Below are 21,116 nucleotides of genomic sequence, written 5' to 3'. Positions count from 1 at the left end.
CAGTTTTTACTTAATTTACAACCAATTATGAAGCAAAATGGTTTTTCTTTTTTTCTTTTTTTGATCCAGAAGCAAAATGGTTTTTTTTTTTTTTTTTGAAATTTAACACCATATTTGTTCATCAATTAAACAAATAGGTCACATAATTTCATACCACAGTTGTGGAAAGAAAGACCCACTTCAATAAAACACAAATAATGAAAAGAAAGACCCAGGTGCAGATCAATAAAACATAAATTATAAAAAGAAAGAAAGATCGAAGATAAGTCCATGGAGAAAAACCCACTTCAACAACAACAAGGCAAATACCCGTGGGCAGAAATCAATAAAACAGAAATTATACCACAATGCCCAAATCATATAATGGTCATTGACAATAGAGAGGGAGATAGAGATATACACTGCATCTAGGAGAAGATCACAGAAATGCCTTCAAATGGTTTTTGCAACGGACAAAGAAATGACTTCAAACCCACTTCGTGCTTCGGTTTAGATCGCTGGAGGCTAAGATTTGATGGAGTAATGAAATGTGAGAGAAAACGGAGAGAGGGAAGCAAAAAGGGGGAAAATTTTGGCTAAAATATTTTGAGGGAAGTGAGAAATGGTTTTTGAGGGAGCAACGGTAATATCAAATAGCAGCTCTGAACTGACTTGACAACATAGAAGAAATGGGTCCCATAGAGTCCGGAAATTTACCTTAGTGCCACTGAGTTATGTAACTTAGAAACAGAAAACAACATTTTGTTGTTTCCGATTTTCATCACTCTCACTCAACCCAAACTGAGTTTGAGTGATGAAAACAGGGAGAGAAAATCAAGCCAAACACTTAAAATTGTGTGGGTCCCACGTAATTCTCAAACTTAGTTATGAGAACTAAGTCATATGACTCAAAACACCCCTAATCCAAACAGGGCCTAAGATTCCGAGAAAATGACAACATAAGATGAAAGAAATCCATAACTCTATTGGTTTTACTCAAGGATTAATTGTTCCAAGTGAGAGTAGAAGTGGGGTCTAGCCCTTCTTTAGAAACCAGAAAATTTTGTTAACATTAAGGGCTATTCAAAATGGTATATTGACACCAAGGTTGTTAGTAGTAATATTCAAGGGAGTTGGCATTTTACAAGCTTTTATGGCCAACAAGATACTAGCAAATGGGAAGAAACTTGGCAGATTCTAGAAGCTTTTGGTCGTTGTAATAAATTGCTTTGGCTTTGTATCAATGACTACAATGAAATTCTTAGTAGCTCAGAAAAATTAGGAGGGCAACTTAGACCGGAAAGACAAATGGACAGGTTTCGTGAGATTGTGGATTTATGCTAGTTTAGGGACTTGGGGTACTCGAGTGGGAGGTATACTTGGTCAAGACATCTTGAGAATGGAGACAGTGTATGGGCTTGTTTGGGCTTTCATTTTCAACAGATTTTCCAATCCAAAATTGCTTACAGTCATGAAGGGAGGCATTAAAACGTTGGAACAAGGTGGAGTTTGGCCATGTGGGGCGCCGTATTTCGAATTTAAGAACCCAACTCCAACGGCTAGAACAACACCTCGAATTACATGGTGAGGAAATTCGAAGTGTGCGAAAAGAGTTGAGTTCATGGCTGGACATCGAGGAGGTTATGTGGCAGCAACGCTCTAGAAATATGTATCTGGTGGCTGGTGACCGAAATACTCGGTTTTTCCATGTCAAAGCTTCAAATAGAAACCATAAAAATTGCTAGAAGGTATGGAGGATAGCACTGGTACTTGGCAGGAAACATCGGAAACAATTGAAGCTATTGTTACAGAGTACTTCTTGTTGCTTTTCACCACTTCCAACCCGGCTAAGATTGAGAGGGTCACTGACATTGTCCAAGCTATGGTCTCTAAGCCCATGAATTATCTTCTAGGCCATGACTTTCAAGCATTGGAAGTGCATTAAGCGTTTAAACAAATGCACTCGACAACGGCACCAGGCCCAAATGGTATGCCCTTTCTCTTTTATAAAAGATTTTGGTCTCTTTCTAGTGATTGTGTAACATAGGCAGTTTTGGATTTTTTGAATCATGGGATAGCCCCCCCAGACTTTAATGACACCCACATTGTCCTTATACCAAAGGTTAAAAATCCCTATAAGATTATTGAGTATAGACCTATAAGCCTTTGTAATGTCATTTATAAACTAGCTTCAAAGACTGTGGCTAATAGGCTTAAGATTATCTTGTCTAGCATTGTAAGTGAAACCAAAGTGCTTTCACTAAGGGTTTGTTCATAACTGATAATATTCTAGTAGCTTATGAGACTATGCACCATATTAGTCAAAAAAGGACTGGGAAAATTGGGGAGATGATGTTGAAACTAGACATGAGTAAGGCATATGATAGGGTGGAATGGGTTTGTTTGAAGGGTATCATGGAAAAGCTTGGTATCCATAGGAGAATGGTGGAGATTGTAATGAGATGTGTTTGCATTGTTACTTATTCTATTCGGATTAATGGGAAACCTAGAGGGCATATCATCCCTACTAGGGGTTTACATCAAGGGGACCCTTTTTCTCCTTATCTATTTTTACTTTGTGCAAAAGTCTTATCTGGGTTAATTAGACAGCAGGTGGAAAGAGGCAGTATCAAGGGAGTGACTGTTTGTCGTGGTGCTCCTCGTATTTCTCACTTATTTTTTGCAGATAATAGCTTGATCTTTTGCCAAGCTACTTTGGAGGAGTGTGAGGTGCTGCAACAAATCTTCTCAGTTTATGAATCAGTGTCGGGGCAACAACTAAATAGAAATAAGACTGCTTTATTTTTTAGCAAAAACACTCCAAGGACCATTTAGGAGGAAATACAATGATGGTTTGGGGCTCCAGTGATTCGGCAGCATGAAAAATATCTAGTACTACCCTCTCTGGTGGGGCAGTCTAAACGTAATACATTTAATGATTTAAAGGAAAAGTTGGGGAATAAATTATCTGGCTAGAAGGAGAAGCTCCTCTCAAATGTTGGCACGGAGATTCTGATAAAGTCAGTGGCCCAAGCTATCCCATCCTACAGTATGAGCTGTTTTAAGCTCCCTGGTGCTTTGTGTGATAAACTTGTTGGTATGGTAAGACGATTTTGGTGGGGGCAGCAGGAAAACCATAATAAATTGGTTGGTTGAGTTGGGAGAAGATGTGTGCTCCAAAAAAGGAAGGAGGGATAGGATTTCGAGATTTGAAGGCATTTAATATTGCTTTGTTGGCTAAGCAGGGATGGCGACTCCAGACTTGCCCAAATTCCTTGTTCCATTGGGTCTATAAAGCCAAATATTTTCCTCGTGGTAATTTTTTGAATGCTTCGTGGGGAGACATCCATCTTACTCATGGCGTAGTATTATGGCTGCACAAAAGACTATTCAATTAGGATGATGGTGGCAGATTGGTAATGGTGAAACTGCAAGATTATGAAGCGACAAGTGGTTGCCCATTCCATCATTATACAGACCTGCAATTTTTCCCCATTTTTCCCTGATGATGTCAAGGCTATCCTCTCTATTCCTTTCAGTCCGTCGCTGCCTGTTGATAGGTTGATCTAGGCTTCTACTCCAACAGATCAGTTTTCTGTGAACAGTGCCTATCAAGTTACTCGTCAAGCCATGCTTGATCTTCAACATAAAGAGTGCTCTTCTTCCCAGCAAATGGCTTCTTTCTGGAGGTGCATTTGGAAGTTGCCTATTCCAAATAAAATTTAGGCTTTTGCTTGGCGAGATTGTAGAAATATTTTGCCAATTAAGGCAAACTTGCAGTTTCAGAAAGTGACTCAAGATAATGTATGTGAAGAGTGTGGGGTAGCGGTGGAGTCCTCGGGTCATGTGTTTTGGCACTGTGTAAGAGCTAAGGAGGTGTGGACAGCGGCTAACGTGGAACTAGGAAACCATTTGGTGGAGATACACAAGTTCATAGACCTGCTCTAGTATGCCCAGATGTGAAGCAAATGTTTGATCAGGCTCTGGCCCATTTATTTACAATTGCATGGGGGATTTGGTCAAATAGGAATGAAATTCGAACAGGTGGACCTCGTAAGTCAGCCTTAGTTATTGCTAGCTAGACTAAGGACTACTTGGAGGAGTTTCAACTTACGAATCATAAAGTTCAGGCGAAGAAACTAGAAATTGAGGTAGGCTGTTCACTTCCTCACCCTCCGTGGTTCAAAATTAACATTGATGGTGCTGTATTTGAAAAGCAGCAGTCAATGGGGATTGGGGTTGTAATTTGGGACCATCTTAGGTTGGTTCATGCTGCATTGAGTATGAAGATCCACGCTCTGCTGGGGCCTCTTGAGACTGAAGCCAAGGCGATGGAGGAGGGAATAAGGTTTACCTGGGATAGGGGTATCAGTACTGCTATCTTCGAAGGAGACTCAATGGTGGTCTATCACTCCTTCACTGGCTCAGCAACCCCACCTTCAAGTATCTTCAATATGATCTCAGGTTCTTTACTACGAGCCACAAGTTTTAGTGAGTGCATATTTTCTATTGTTCCACGAAATGGTAACAAAGTGGCCCATGGGCTAGCCCAACACATTAAGGATTTAGCAGGATCTTGTACTTGGATAGGAGAAATTCCTTGTTTCATTTAGCAGTTAGTGTCTCATGATGTACTGTTTTCATCCTCTTTTTAATAAATTGAAGTTGTTCGCATAAAATTAAAAAAAAAAAAATTAAAAAAATCAATAAGGACAGGGTGTAAACCCCTTGGTTTATACCAACTAATAAGGACATGCCACATCAGCCTTTTACTTAAGACTCACTATAAAATCAATATATCTTAATACACCTAATAACATCTTAAAAAAAAAAAAAAAAAAAAAAAAAAAAAGCCCTTTTCCCCTAAAATCTCATCTCCTTCCTCAGTCTCCCACCACAAACCTTGCCAAACTGAGAGACACCATCGAAGAGGCTGATATCATTGAGAGCTTGCACAGTGGAAGATTGAAGAGTACCTAACACAAAAAAAAAGGAAAAAGAAAAAGAAAAAGGCCAAAAATAAGAGCTTGGGCACTGTCAAACACAAAGTTAAGTGTTGGTAACCCAAAAAAAAGAAATTCTTTACCAAACTTCAAAAACGTATTTGACAGATTTTTGCTTGACAGCTCACAAAGTAAGAATGAACAGAACCAAGCAACAAAATGGTCAAAAGCAAGTGCTTCAACATTGCCACATACAAAGCCAAGTGTAGGGGATCCAAAAAAATATTTCCTTTTCATACTCCAGTAGCGTCTCCGGTGGTCGTCAAACTGGCAGGTGGAGGTTTGGTCATCGATGATTCTTCGATTCCAAGGGAAGGAGGATGGGATTTTTATTTATTTATTAGAGGGTTCTTAATAAGATGAATGATTGTGTGTGGCTAGTCCTATTTTTCAAATTGTGAAAAGTTGTGTAAAGATTATGTGGCATGTTATGGTTGGAGGGTGTAAAACAAAGGTTTTACACCCCGTCCTTATTAAATTCAGACTCATATTATAAATTACATTTGTTTGTGTTAATTTTTTATATTTGTTTTTGCTCTTTTCCTTTTTTGAAAGTGTTGCATCAAAATTAATTAATTCAAGAATTAAAACATACCAATTTTTATAATTTACTTTTCACCAATTAATCAATAGCTTTGATTTCATTTATTGTAGCCTTCAAAAAAAAAAAAAAAACTATAATATTTTTCTAAGAAACTTAATTTTCAAAAACTCTATGACATCCATATTATAATTAATGTAATTATTATAATATATATCAAGTTACACCTAGTATAAGTTTAAACAATATTACACTACTTAATAACTTTTTATTAAATTAATATTTTGAATATTCCACAATTGGATTTTGTGTTCTTAATACAAATGCAAAAATTTGTGCCTATCGAATGTTATTTACTATTTAATTTAGAAACTCATATTTTATGTACATTTTTAGAACATAAAAACTTGATATTGATCATTTTTGTAAATAAGAGGAAAAAGAAATAATTATTAAATTTTAATCATTTTGTAGTCCACAAAACGAGAGAGAGAGAGAGAGAGAGAGAGAGAGAGAGAGAGAGAGAGAGAGAGAGAGAGAGATAATTAAGAGCCCTTAGCCTATCCAGTATTTTTCGGTAGGATGGATTATATATCTCAAGGTATTGTAGATCCCTGGGCAAGCTAGGAACATTTTCTGAAGTAGTTAACACCTTAAATACATTGGTACCGACTAAGTTTATTTATTATTTTTTTAAAAAAAAGTATTCATTTTTTAAATGGGAGCATACATTCATTAAGGTTTTTTTCTTCTTTGAATAAAGCCTAGGCTTCTGGTCTGGTTTCTCAAAAAAAAAAAAAAAAAAAAAAAGTCTTTTTAAGCTAACTGAATATTTGTCGGATGGATAAAAATACCAATTACGTTATGGATGGCCTAATATGCCTAAATGCACATGAGAGGGGAAAAAAAATGACTGGTGGAAACTAAACCAAGAGGCACAAAACATGAGGTTGACTTAAGGTCTATATGGATAGAAATTATTTTGCTGAAATTGAAAATTGAAAACTAAAAATACTGTAGCAAAATAATTTTTAAATGTGTGAATAGTACCGTGGGATCTATTTTTAATAAAAAAGTTGTTGAAAAGTGAAGTTTGTGAGACCCGTGAACAGTGCACGGATGCACTGTTCACTGCTAAAAAGTCAAAACATGCGGCTGAAAAAAAAAAAAAAAAGGGAAAGAAACACAAACGTGGATTCCCAAACGCGGATTCAAATGGATACTTAATCTAATGTATAAGTGAGACATTTTGTCTAATATATTGTGTACATTACAAGGAGTTAATTTTATACCAGAGAGTAGGGAGCTATATATTTTGAAACCAATCAGCATCGGTGTTCCCCTAGTAACACTATAACTAAATGTTTTGCAAAATGCTAAAGAAACTATAACTATCCTAATAGTAATACCCAGCATCGGTGTTCCCATAGTAATACTATAACTAAATGTTTTGCAAAATGCTAAAGAAACTATAACTATCCTAATAGTAATACCAACGTTTTTTTTTAACCTTATCTTATTCTCATTCACTTAGATTTCTCTTAACCTTTTTAGTTTTTACATTTTCTCTTCCTCCTCCTCCCCCCCCCCCTTTTAAACTTCTTTACATGTTCCCACTTTAAAGCTTGTCTCATATTGTTGTGTTTGTGTCATCACGTGCAACCACTATTGAAAAAACAAAGAAATAGAGAGAAGCGGCCACACAGAGAGAAACAAATCTAAGACTGAGAAGAAACGAAGAAATAGAAGACAGAAAAGCAGACACAGAAAAAGAAGCAAACGCGAAGCAGAGAAAACACAAAAGAATAAGAAGAGAAGAGACCGAGATAGGAGAATACTTCTTCCAATAGATCATAATCTATTATTAGAGATAGGTCAGTAGTTTTTTGCCAACTGCGGACGCTGGATTAGTATTGCTTCTACAACTTGAGGGATTGGAGGAGGCTGTGCATTTAGAGTGAGTGAGGTTAGACCAGGTTTGAGAGATAGAGTAGAGATATTTAGAAGGACCTTTTTTTTTTTTTTTTTTTACAGAAACTGACAGGACTTTGTATTAATCAAATGAAAAAGGAAATGGATTACAAGTTACAACTGATCTAAAACAAAAGTATTGAGGAAGAAAACTACCAAACAAAATAACAATATCAGCTATTTCTTTAGCTTTGCACGCGAGGTAGGAGATGAGGAGCTGTGGCTTGGGTATCTTGAATAGGATTTCCAAAAGGAGCTGTCATCATTGTTATAGAATCTCCTTCAAAGAAACAATTCATATAACCCATGTTTTTGGCAAAAGGAGCTGCTCTTCTAGTAGCTAAAGCTTCAAATTCCATTACTGATGCAGGCAATGATAAAGGTATAAAGCAACTATTACTTGATCTTAACTATTTCTAACAATGACACCTCAGATTGTTAAAGGCTTTTCTATCAAATTTTGTTAAATATTACGGTTGATTGTCTAAAATTTAAATTTTTTTTCTTTAAATATTCTAAATTATAAAAATCTAATTAATGATTAAAAATATTTTCTAGAATTTTTTTATTAAAAAAAAATTAGTGGAAGTTGATAAAACCTTAATTAAATAAACTTGAAACTTAAAAAAATATAAAAAATTATGGAGAAAGACAGTGTATTTTGCATTTTTAGCCGCACAAAAAAAGCAAAAATACAAATTGTACCCTCAAATGGGAAATAATGCTTCGTACATTCTCAGGTGAAGGTTTCTTTAAAGGATCATAATCAATTTTGATATTGTGGGTGTTGTGTACTAGGTGGGTGGGGAGGAATCCTCAATCTTTTTCTTGCATTTTGTGTCGTTTTAGAGGGTTTTTAGTGTGTCTTTGGGTATGTAATTTTTCCGTTGTGAAAAATCTATAACCATACCATTCAATTGTTTTGTTTGGTGGGTTAATTTTGAAACTATCTTAAAGTACTGAACTGAATATCTTAATAAAAATCAACCCCATTTATCAGTTACTAAGAACCTACCCTTCTATTCCAGGGTGTGTTACCAAAGACAAATCCTTTTATGAATGGGTTTATTAAATAATAAAAATTCATTGTGTATTCTATTCTACGTATTACTTCTGTAAATGAGTCTAAGCACTTATAACATGTTCTTTTAAAAGTAATTATTAATTTTAATTACTTAGCTTATCAGTATGAATAATTTCCCCTTTGTTTCCTTTTCAGTGTCATCTTTTGTTAGGATTGATTTCTTAGATTATTAAAGTAAAAATTATATGCATAATTTAGTTTTTCCAAATGAAGAAGTCTAAATTTGTAATGTTATATGGACAGAAAAGTGAACTATGGTTATCCCTCACAACTCATACCTCACTACCTTAGTCGTTCTGCCTTCCTCACAAGTAGCAAGTGCCTTTGATTAGTCTCTTATTTATGTGTTTTTATAATTTTTTTTATATATATTTATTTTGATGGAATAGATTTTGGAATTTGCCGTGTATGATCAGACTAGTTTTGGTTAAATTTTTTAAGGGCATGGTCTAATTGGTTGAATGATTGGGCTAGATTTTCTTTAGCTTTTCTCTTGGTGATTTTGTGGTTGGGCCAATCTTTTTTGGGCTTGTTATTTTTTTTTTTCGAGATTTTATTTTAGTAATTTTTTATATGGACATTTTGCTTTTGTTTTAGATGATCTGGGATGTGGTTAGGGGGGCCAAGCGTAACTTTATTGCGCAAACTTGCTAAAATTAATTACCTATTATATATTAGTATTTATTTTTTCATATTTTTTAGGGAGGGGGCACGGGGAGGGGAAGGGAAACACCCCTAAGATCAAAGAATGGCTTTGTCCTTGACTCTAAACTCCTGTCCCATATCAGAGTAGAGAGGCACAATATTTTTCCCTCTAATATAATGAGATTAAGAAATAAACTTTTTAGATTTAAGTGAAGTTGAGCAACAAATATGACTCATTAAGCCTTATATGTACTTTTCCTATTCAAATATTATTGTTTAGCACCAAAGAAATCTTATTTATTTATTTTCCTCTCTATGGTAGCTAGAGTAATTGGATGAGCATTAAGGAAACGGTCACAGAAGCTTTGGTAAAAGTTTAAATTCATATCATGCCTTGGGAATGCCTTTAGGCTAAGTTGCATCCTATCATTTAAAAAATCTTGCATTCATCCTAAAAGAAAAGCAGTTCCTTTTAAATCGCAAAGCCAAGCAAAAAAATAATTCCTATTTTCATTAAAAAAAAAAAAGGTGCATTTGCCATGCAAAACCAAGGGGCCTAGATAACCAAATTTATTCTTAAATAAGGTTTTTTGTTTGGAAAAATTAAATAAGGATTGATGACATATTCTTCAATGAAACAAGAGATTTGTTGTGATATATTGGTATTACTGCATTTGTTACAATCTCTGTTTTAAATATTGTTAAAAAAAAAAAAAGCAAAGTCTGGTGCTTATTAAAATTTCTAGTTTATAGTAGTATATCTGATGCCATTCACGAACGGAGAATTCTCTTCTTTTTGTTGTTTTGTTAGGTTAACTTAATGGTGCAATTAAGTAATTGTTAGGCCAGACATAGAAAGTTCGGTTTAGTCATGTATATAAAAGCCTTTAGTATAGCCAGTACTGTTTCATCTCTCCGAATTCAATGGCAAGCGGTGTCATATTTCATCCATGCTTCCTTCTCTCATATTATCTTATAGGCCTTTTGGTTACAGCTCATAATGTCCCCCAAGCACAATTAATACCATACCAAGGTCAGCATCTCATGAAGGCCTCAATTGGCACTCCACCAGTAGACATCTATGGCGTTGCCGATACAGCTAGTAACCTTGTGTGGACCCCATGTGTACCTTGTAATGATTACTTCTTCAAACAGATTCATCCCCTGTTTGATCCTAAAAAGTCCTCCACATATAGTGAAATTTATTGTCATTCAGAAAAATGTCAAGTATGGGACGAAGGCCATTGTTCTCCTCAAAATAGTTGCATTTACAGCAGTGGATATGTAAGTGGTTTATCCCAAGGTGTTCTGGCTAAAGAAAAAGCCACCATCACTTCTACCTCTGGGCAAGCGGTTTCTTTCGACATTGCTTTAGGATGTGGACACAACAATACCCTCCATTCCGATGTCCAAGCAACTATTGGGTTAGGATCAGGGCCTTTGTCCTTTGTTTCACAAATTGGTAGCAAGAGATTTTCTTATTGCTTGTTGCCATTTGGTACTGAATCAACTGATCCTAGTATTACAAGCAAGATAAGTTTTGGCAATGGCAGTGAAGTTGTGGGTGATGGTGTGGTTTCAACACCAATTGTAGATCGAGAATCTAGACATGAATATTATGTGACACTAGAAGGAATTAGTGTTGGAGACACATATGTGCCCTTTAACTCTTCAGGTAAGGTTTCTAAGGGCAACATGTTAATCGATTCAGGATCACCAGCATTGTCTTTGCCACCAGATTTTTACGATCGCTTAGAGGTGGAAGTGAAGAAGCAGATTTCAATTGATCCCATTAAGAATGACACTTTATTGGGGACACGGCTTTGCTATAGAACTGAAATTACTAATGAAAATGGACCAATATTGACTGTCCATTTTGAAGGTGCAGATGTGGAGTTAAAACCTATACAAACTTTCAATCGACCGATTAAAAGATTTGAATATTATTGTTTTGGAATTACAAATATTGGAGGTACAGATAATGAATTTTCGGATAGCACAGGAGTATATGGCAACTATGTTCAAGCAAATTTTTTGATTGGGTATGACTTGGAAACGAGGATAGTCTCCTTCAAGCCGACTGATTGCACCAAACTGTAGAGTTTGCGGCCACTTTCATGTAACCTATACGATCAATATACTCCTACCAACTTATACTTTATAAAATATAGCTTAATTATCTTCTCTTCTTCTTCTTTTTTTAATTTTTTTTTAAAAAGAGGTTTTCTTTTCATTGCGATCTAATCATATTTTCAACAATTTAAAGAAATGTTTTTACTTTTATAGTTTGTCTTTCGCAACTGCTAAAAAAGTGTAGAAATTTATTTAGTTGCGCCCACACGTCTCTCTTCATGATCATTTTTTGATGAAGGGAAGGAATGCATCTAGGAATACCAGACCGGTTTATTGACCACAGAAAAGGGAAGGGGATATCTTTTACAAATAAATCGCTTCTTTTATTTATTTATTTTTTAGAAACAGTCAAGACTTTGTATTAATCAAATGAAGAATAAAACAAAATACAAGGAACACTAACTGATCTGAAACAGAAACATCAGGATGAATACTATCCAACCAAATAACAATATCTGGTATTTCTTTAGCTTTGCAAGCTTAGAGATGAGCTATGGTGTTACCCTTTCTGCGGATAAGGGAAAGTTTGTATCGTTGGAAAGATGCGTCTTAAGCTTGGGTATCATGAATAAGATTTCCAAAAGGAGCTATCATCACTCATGTCTATAGATGGAAATAGGACTTGGGGTTTAGGGGGATGAAGTATAAACAAACAAAAACCAAAAATAAAAATATTTTTTTATTTTATTATTATCATAGATTTAATAATTAAAAATATATTTATATTTTTACAGAAAAATTAATACCGTTCTTTTCTTTTAGTAATAAATCATTATTTTTATTTAAGATGGTAAAAATTAATAAATCATTTCTTTTATTTAGTATATATATAGAATAAAAATTCAAACTGATTTTAATATCTCCACAAAAAAAAAAAATAAATAAATAAATAAAGAGAAAAATGTGCTCATAGAAGTAGACAAAAAAATTGTTTTGACGAGAGGGAAATGGAACAAAGGTCAATTGGTTTCATTAAAAAAAATATTAACTTCTTGTGAACATTTTAAAAGTGGCACTCTTTTTTTTTTTTTGGAATAGATTGACAAAATTTGTATTAATTGCTATCTTAATGGGTGCAATATGCACTTGTTAAAAGAAAAAGTCGACAGATAAAATAAAAGTTGTATTTAACTATTTATCATCTTAATTTATATTTAATAATCATCTATAAAAGATACTAATTATTTTTGTTAAAAATAGAAATATGCACTCAACACTACACTACAAATCTATAATCAACTATATAAAATCTCAAGAATTAACCATTCAAAGTTTCAAGGGTAAAATATGTATTTGATCCATAACATTTAAAATATGTGTTAATTTGGTCCCAACATTTATGTGTCAGTTTAGTCCTTACGCTCTGTTTGTTTCGCTGTAAAACCTTCTACAAAGATAGTTTTTCACATTTTCCAGTGTTTGGTAGCACACAAAAAACATGGTCAATGGAAAACTATCTTTGGTCAACAGAAAACTCTAATAAAAATAAGGCTTATTTTCTATAGGTTGTTTTCCAAAAAATTATTTTGGAAAACAATCTTTCTCTCACGTGTTGCATCTCCTATAAATATTATCTTCGTCTATAGCCGTGGGAAACATAATTTTTTGGCGTTTTCTCTCTCTTAAGGTAAGTTTTCTCACTTTTTCTCTCTTCCCTTTACTTTTTCTCTCCTCACACCCTCACTGTCACCAACTCTGGTCTCTCCTCTTCCCATAGATCTCTGTCTCTGTCTCTCTTCTCTCTTTTCTCCATGTTTCTCTTCCCCTCTATAATGCAATTCTCTGATTAGATTTTTTTTTTTTCCCTTCACTGAGCGGTCAATAGCTCCAACTTGCAAAGGAGAAAAAATTTGCAGTGGTAATTATTTCATTCCTCTCTACCAAAATCCCAATTCTTTGCTTTGAATTTCAAGCTCGATTTTCTTTTTTCTCTAAGAAATTTTCGGTTTGATGGATTCCAGGCAAAAGTTAATTCTTTTTCGTACATAAAGTGCAAAAAAATAAAAAATAAAATAAAAAGAAGAAGAAGAAGAAGAAAGAATGAAGTAAAAGATGAAAATTTTAAACATAGTACCTATATTGCTTTATATTGCTTTTACATGGGACAATCTTTACTGTGGACTAATAATATTGGTATATAATGAATGATAATTGTTTAGGAGAATTGCATTTGTTGGCAAATACTTTTTTTGTTGGCAGATACTATTGATGATATATTATACAGTACATTATGTAAATACATAATTTATAATAATATTGGAGACTTGTGGTTGACCATAGTAGACAATTAGTATACCAACAAAAGAGTAGACAATTAAAAGTTATTGTTATTTATACTTATTGAAAATGTATTCTCCTGTCAAATTTATATATATATATATATATATATATATAGACAAATGGTTGATATATGTGTGTGTGTGTGTGTGTGTGTGTGTGTGTGTGTTACTGTCTATATATATGAGCAAGATGAGTGGTAGAGATCATGAAAATTTGACAATTAATTAATTTTGATTGTATCTATTGTCAAAATTTTAGTATGAAAACCAAATTCATTCTTGGTTTTTTATTTATAATGATTACATTAGTTAGTTTACATAATATACATGTTTTAAATTATAAAAGAAATAATTTTTGAAAATTGCATACCAAACACTAAAAAACATTCTCAAGTTCATTTTCAAGGTTGTTACCAAACACTGGAAAATGAGACAGTTTTCTAAAAAATACTCTTTGGAAAATGAGTAATTTTCCAGAAAATGTTAATGCTGAAACAAACAGAGCGTTAGGTTTTTGTTATTGTGGCAAAAGAATCTCAATCTATAAGTAATCAATGAAAAATGATTATGTGACTAACTATGAAAAAAAAAATCTCTCTCTCTCTCTCTCTCTCTCTCTCATTTCCTTTATTTTCTTGGCAACAAAGTGTTGGCCCCACCACAAAAACAAAATTTCTCCGAGGAAAAAAAGAGCCCATTCTCATCATAAAATGCCTAAAATTTTACAAATGATTGAGAATATTCATTAATTATGTTCTTGAAGTTTATCAATCGCAGTCATTATTACATCGTATTGTGAACATTTTGTTATATTTTTAGTATTTTTCTTTTTCTTTTTGAACAAGGCTTAGAAAATAGGAGACTTATAGAAATTTAACCCAATTGAAACCCCCTAAAATATTTCAAAATAAAAAAAATATTGCAAATGTGTTAGATCATCAATGAAAAAAAAAATTATTTTCTTGGCAACCAAACAAATCAAAATCACTCAATATAGAATAGACATCAACCACGTTGGGGTTGCTGGATTGGAGTTGATCTCCAGATTTCAGATATGCTTGAACCCGTGGAGCATTAAGTGGACACGTTTTGTACCGGAAGGTCGGAGTTGGACGTCAAATCTTTGCCTACCACAGCTCTTTTTTATTTTGGTTGAATTTAAAATTTTCCGTTGGTGGCTTTTTTTAAAGGAAACAGTGATGTGAGGGGAGAGACCCTTTTTTCATTTTCGATGGCTTCTCCAATATCAGTGGTTGATTTGTGGTTTAAAGTTTATACTTGTGTTTTTTTTTTTTTTTTTTTTTTCAATTGAAACAGTCTGGTGAAAGTTTTTCATGTTGGAATGGTGCAATCATTTTTCTGGGGTCAGATTTTATTTAATTGCAAATTTTATGATATCTGGAAGTACTGTTTGATAGAAAAGAAAAGAAAGGAAAATGAGGGGAAGTGATTTTTTGAAAATAAAAAAATTCAACGAACATGGGAATCTTTTTCTAATTTTTATTTCATGTGGTAGAGGACGTGTAATTTCATTTGAAGTGGCCTAAAAATAATTTGTATATTTGATAGTCAGCCATATAAGCATTTTCCATCCACCACTTAATTAATGACAAATATTATTTTGATTCAATAAATTGACACATTTGAAAGGTCAGGTACCAAATTGACATACAATGTAAAAGATTAAGAATCATATATGTAATTTACTCAAGTTTCCAATTATCTCAACATTACTTTTAAAAAAGTCACTAGTGAACAAGCACAAGTGCAAAACTACTAATTATTTGTCAATTTTGTATCATGTCGGTAAGAAGCATTCACCTTTATAGAATTCATATATACATATGTTATAAAAAACACCGGCTCATTACTCACATTCACCTAGCATTTATTTAGAGAAAAGGGAGTATCATCTCATCATTTAGCAAATAGAAGAGTTAAAATAGAGAAAGATTTAAGAGGGTCTCTCTCTATTAAAGCAACTAAAAGAATTATCGATTTCACAAATGTATCCCTCCCCCCCTCCCCACCCCCAACCCACCCCTTGCCCTTGAAGAAAGGCTTTTTCTATTATACTTAAGCTTTGTTTGGATTGCGTTCCATGTTCACACGTGTGCATCTGCCTCTTTTTTCTTTTCTTTTTTAGCTTTTCCAGTGGATCCCATGCACTATTCACGAGATCCATAAACCTCTTTTTTCAACAAAATTTTCATTGAAAATGGGTCCCACGGCACTATTCACACATTTAAAAATTATTTTGTTACAGTGTTTTCAATTTTCAGTAAAGTAAGCGGTATTCAAACGCATATTTAGACTTTATTTTATGGAGGTTTGTATAGAATATCAAAACAAATAGAAAGAGAGGTCGTGCCTTTGTGTGTGTGCACATACACTGAGAGAGAGAGAGAGAGAGAGAGAGCTTGTTGCTCTACTCAGATCTAGTGACTAGAGCCTAAAAGGATATTGTCCAACTTGCCTCTAATGGGTCTCCTTGCCTAAGTTGGTTATTCGGTCCTCCTCGTAGGCCGCAAGTGTCTCTACTCAATCTTTTGGTTAGTTTTTATTTTGGGTGAATGTAATGGAATGGTTTTTGAAATCTACTATGTGAGAGTAATAAACTACAAAGACAAACAAGCCTTATCTCAAAACAACAAAATCAAAAGAAGGGAGGCTATATTACCAATATCAAAAGAACCAAAAAGATTACAAACTAAAGACCACTTTGCCAAAAAATTAGAAGCCACTTTAAACAAGCTGGGCAACCTACAAATAGAAACCTTAGGTGATAATGCTAAGAGAACTTGAGGGTTAGCACAAACAGATATGATTCTCTAAGCACCGCCGCCGGGGGGGGGTAGGGGGTAAAAAAGAAGATTTGCACAATGTTAGGAGTCTGATTTTATGATAACCGCCTCAAACTCCAAGTTGGTTGCTAAGGATAGAGTCCATTTAATAGCTTCAACTTCTTCCTAAAGAGGGATGATGATATTCAGTTTCTTAGAATAAGAAAAACCTAGCTCCCCTCTCTAGTATTTGGCGATAGACGTGATGGAAAAATAGTGAGGGCCCATAGCAATGAAGGACTTGGTTATTTTTATTTTTGAAGTCTTTTTAAACCAACTTAATATTTGTTGGATATATAAAAATACCAATTATGTTGATGCCCTAGAATGCCTAAATGCACATGAGGGAAAAAAAAAAAAAAAAAAAAAAAAAAAGAAGAAGAAGAAGAAGAAGAAGAAGGTGACCAATGGAAACTAAACCAAGAGGCCATTAAATTGACTTAATCCAAGGCATTAGTGTGACATTTTGTCAAACACATTGTGTACATTACAAAGAGTTAATTTTGTACCAGAGAATAGGGAACGATATATTTTGATACTAATCAATATTAGTGTATCATTTCGGAATTACAACTATATATAAACTAAACTAAATGTTTTGTAAAATGCTAAAAATACTATAAATTTTATAAAATAACATATTATAAATTGATGCAATAATAATTGTGATTGGTAAATGGCAATAACATAATAAATAATAAACAAGTATAAATAAATAAAAATTTTACTGGTGACATTAATTTCTAAAGGTTAGATTAAGTGGTGAAATTTGTCACATCTTTAGATCATTTATATATTTTTTGCTCTAACTATCCTAATATTAATACCAACATTTTTTTAACATTATTTTATTCTCATCCACTTATTCACTCTACCTTTTACGTTTTATCTTTTATTTTTTTTCCTTCTTTTAAACTCCTCCACATGTTCCCACTTTAAATCTTGTCTCATGTTGTTGTTTTTGTAACATCACGTGCAACCAATATTGAAAAAACAAAGAAATAAAGCGACGCGGTCACATAGAGAGGAACGGATCTGAGACAGAGAAGAAATGAAGAAATAGAAGATGGGGAAAAAAAAAAAAAAAAAGAAGGAAAGAAAAAAGAAAAAAGAGCAATTTGAAGCAAAGAAAACTAAAAGAATAGGAGAATGCTTCTTCCAATACATTTTCATCTAAGTTAGTAATTTTTTGCCAACCGCGGACTAGGATTGTTTCTGCAACTTGAGGGATCAAAGGAAATTGAGTAGTTGGAAACTTGGAGTGAGCGAGCGAGGTTAGACCAAGTTTGAGAGAAAGAGGAGAGATTGTATTGCACTAAGGATATATAAGTTGAGACAGAAAGTGAGAAAGGGGAGGCTTCCAGTTTTAAACAGAGACAATAAGATTTGAGAGAGGAAGAAAAAGTGTCTTGGAACATCTAAAAATAAGCATTAATTGGTATGATTGAAATTTTTGATATACAATTGGTTTTTGGTGGAGGTAGAAATTGAATCTCAGATCTCTTATTCAACCATTAGAGACTTTATCAGTTGAATTAATTAGAATCTACAACATTAAAAAAAGTTGTAAGCTTTAGTAAAAGTTTAAATTCAAATAATGTTTTGGGAATGCCTATAGATTAAGTTGCATCCCTACTATGTATTTAGAAAATCTTGTCTTCGTCTTAAAAAGAAATGCAGTTCCTTATAAATCGCAAAGCCAAACAAAAATTAATTCCTATTTTCATTAAAAAAAAGGCACATTTGCCATGCAACACCGTTGGGCCTAGCTAACCAAATTTATTCTTAATTAAGGTTTTTTGGTTAGAAAAATTAAATAAGGACCTTTCTTCAAAGAAACAAGAGATATGTTACGATATTATTGCACTCTTTACGTTATTTGTTTTAATTTTTGTTAAAAGTAGAAAATTTTGGTGGATATGAAATTTTACAGTAATTGTTATTGCTGGAAAAAATAAGTAATTGTTATAGGTTTTGTTATATCTTGTTTATAAAAGCCTTTGGTAACCAGTATTGTGTCAAACTGTGACTCCCTCGCAAAGCCTGAAATTCAATGGCAAGCAGTGTACGATTTGATCCATGCTTCCTTGTTGCCTCTATTCTCTTATATTATGTTATAGGCCTTTTGGCAACAGCTCATAATGTCCCCCAAGCACAATTAACACCATACAAAGGTCAGCATCTCATGAAGGTCTCAATTGGCACTCCACCAGTAGACATCTATGGCCTTACCGATACAGGTAGTAGCCTTGTGTGGACACGATGTCCTTGTGATGTCTGCTACAATAAGATTCATCCCAAGTTCAATCCTAAAAAGTCCTGCACATACAGTGAAATTTCTTGTCAATCAGAACAATGTCATCTACTATTGGACGAAGCCGCTTGTTCTCCTCAAAATATTTGCAATTTCAATACTGGATATGCAAGTGGTTTATCCAAAGGTGTTCTGGCCAAAGAAAAAGTTACCATCACTTCTACCTCAGGGCAAGCGGTTTCCTTTGATATTGCTTTTGGATGTGCACACAACGATTCCTTCTATTTCGATGCAATGGGAATCTTTGGGTTAGGACCAGGGCCTTCGTCCTTTGTTTCACAAGTTGGTTGCAAGAGGTTTTCTTACTGCTTGTTACCATATGGTACTGATCCTAGTATTACAAGCAAGATAAGTTTTGGGAATGGCAGTGAGGTTGTGGGTGATGGTGTGGTTTCAACACCTTTAATAGTCACAAAAGATTTACCTTCCTATTATTATGTGACACTTGAAGGAATTAGTGTTGGAGACACGTATGTGCCCTTTAACTCTTCAGGTAAGGTTTCTAAGGGAAACACGTTTATCGACTCAGGAACACCACAATTTGGTTTGCCACTAGATTTTTATGATCGCCTAGTGGTGGAAGTGAAGAAGCAGATTTCAATTGATCCCATTAAGGATGACTCTCTTTTGGGAACACGGCTTTGCTATAGAACTGAAATTACTAATGAAAATGGACCAATATTGACTATCCATTTTGAAGGTGCAGATGTGAAGTTAAAGCCTATGCAAACTTTCAATCGACCACTTAAAGAATATGAATATTACTGCTTTGGAATTACAAGTACTGCAAATTCTGATTTGGCAAGTTGGGATGGCTTAGGAATATATGGAAACTATTTTCAAGCAAATTTGTTGATTGGGTATGACTTGGAAACAATGATGGTCTCCTTCAAGCCGACTGATTGCACCAAACAGTAGAGTTTGACACTTTCATGTAATTTATACGATCAAAGAAAGATATATACCTATTTATACTTTATATATATAGCTTAATTATCTTTAAAAAAAGACTACTTTCATTTCGATCTAATCACATTTCTAGCAACTTAAAGAAATGTTTTTACTTTCTCTCTTTGTCTTTCGCAACTACTTCGCTTCATTTATTTATTGAGAAATTTGCAAAACTTTGTATTAATCAAATAAAAAAGGAAATAGATTATAAACTACAATTGATCTAGGGGTGTCAATGTTCAACCCAATTATCCGCGAACACGACACGAACCCAACATGGGTTTTTGCGGCTTAGGGTTAGGCCATAATGGGTTTGGGTCATAAACAGACCCGAAAGCAACACGATAAGAAACATGTCATTAGCGGGTCAACCCGCGTAACCTGCAATAAATATGTTTAACACGTCAATTTATTTGTGTCAACCTAAAATGAACCATTTAACACAACTCGTTTAACTCGTATAACAAATAAATATTTATTTTATTTTAGATTTGTTAAATACCTTTTTATATCCAACATATATTTTAAATTTAAAAAGAAAAGTGAGTAATTACAAAAACTTACAAGAGATATAATTGGAAATTGAAACTTTATAAATCCTAGATCTCTAATCCCTACAAACCTTAAATCTCTAAACCTTCTTACAAATATCTAATTATTTTTTTATTTCAACTGTACTACTCACTCTACTATATGATAGACTCACGCCCAATTCTCAAATTCAAAATCTCAAACCGGTTATTTCTCTCTCTCTCTCTCTCTCTCTCTCTCTCTCTCTCTCTCTCTCTCTCTCTCTCTCTCTCTCTCTCTCTCTCTCTCTCTCTCTCTCTCTCTCATGTGTTTAGTGAGTTTTAGAATTAAAGAAAATCGTTTTCTTGGTATTTCAAAATTCTACAGTAATTTTTTATTCATAATGTTTTTGTTCTATAAACTTTAGACCCATGTGCCGTTATTAATATATAAGATATATTAATTGTTGATTAATGCCACGGTTGTAGTCTTTGTCTTGTGCCGTGTGTTTTTTTTGGTGTTTGTATTAATGTTGGACACCATATGCATATCTTGCAAGTGGGTTTATTGAGATTGTTTATAAACTAGATCTAATGGGCATTGTTTTTAAAACTATTGAGGCATGATCATGTTTTGTAACTACTAATACTTAGATATATTCTTTTGGCATAGAGCTTGCACAAATAAAATTGGATGAGCTTGTGGAAGATGTTATGAATTTGGATATCAACAAAGAATCTATGGATGATAATCGTAGTCATAATCAGGATTAGTCTACTGTTTGCTCAAATTCTTTCAATATTGATACTTAGCATTTGGCGAGTTTTAAGGATATTATATTTTTGTTGAACTATGTTATTTCA

At 33.7% G+C, this 21,116-nt stretch overlaps 2 protein-coding genes across 2 annotated transcripts; both read left to right on the top strand.

The window, feature by feature from the left end:
- The first annotated feature begins 1,729 nt into the window (after positions 1–1,729).
- Positions 1,730–11,323, top strand: LOC115961484 (aspartic proteinase CDR1-like). The gene is made up of 3 exons (XM_031080462.1): positions 1,730–1,864; positions 4,200–4,443; positions 10,203–11,323. Exons 1-3 carry the CDS (start codon positions 1,730–1,732, stop codon positions 11,321–11,323), a joined length of 1,500 nt encoding a protein of 499 aa, XP_030936322.1.
- A 7,208-nt stretch (positions 11,324–18,531) lies between these two features.
- On the top strand, positions 18,532–19,710 carry LOC115961483 (aspartic proteinase CDR1-like). The gene has a single exon (XM_031080461.1). The coding sequence runs from the start codon at positions 18,532–18,534 to the stop codon at positions 19,708–19,710; it is 1,179 nt and encodes a 392-aa protein (XP_030936321.1).
- Positions 19,711–21,116: the final 1,406 nt, after the last annotated feature.

The sequence above is a fragment of the Quercus lobata genome, chromosome 9 (assembly GCF_001633185.2).
Source record: "Quercus lobata isolate SW786 chromosome 9, ValleyOak3.0 Primary Assembly, whole genome shotgun sequence".
In the NCBI taxonomy this organism is placed as follows: domain Eukaryota; kingdom Viridiplantae; phylum Streptophyta; class Magnoliopsida; order Fagales; family Fagaceae; genus Quercus; species Quercus lobata.
This window is presented reverse-complemented; position numbering and strand designations above follow the sequence as displayed.

Excerpts from the sequence above, each read along its gene's own strand:
- LOC115961484 (XM_031080462.1), top strand. The coding sequence starts at position 1,730 with ATGGAGGATAGCACTGGTACTTGGCAGGAAACATCGGAAACAATTGAA. Across the intron at positions 1,865-4,199 it reads CTGACATTGTCCAAGCTATG|CAGTCAATGGGGATTGGGGT; the intron begins GTCTCTAAGCCC and ends TTTGAAAAGCAG. Across the intron at positions 4,444-10,202 it reads TATCTTCAATATGATCTCAG|GCCTTTTGGTTACAGCTCAT; the intron begins GTTCTTTACTAC and ends ATTATCTTATAG.
- LOC115961483 (XM_031080461.1), top strand. The coding sequence starts at position 18,532 with ATGGCAAGCAGTGTACGATTTGATCCATGCTTCCTTGTTGCCTCTATT.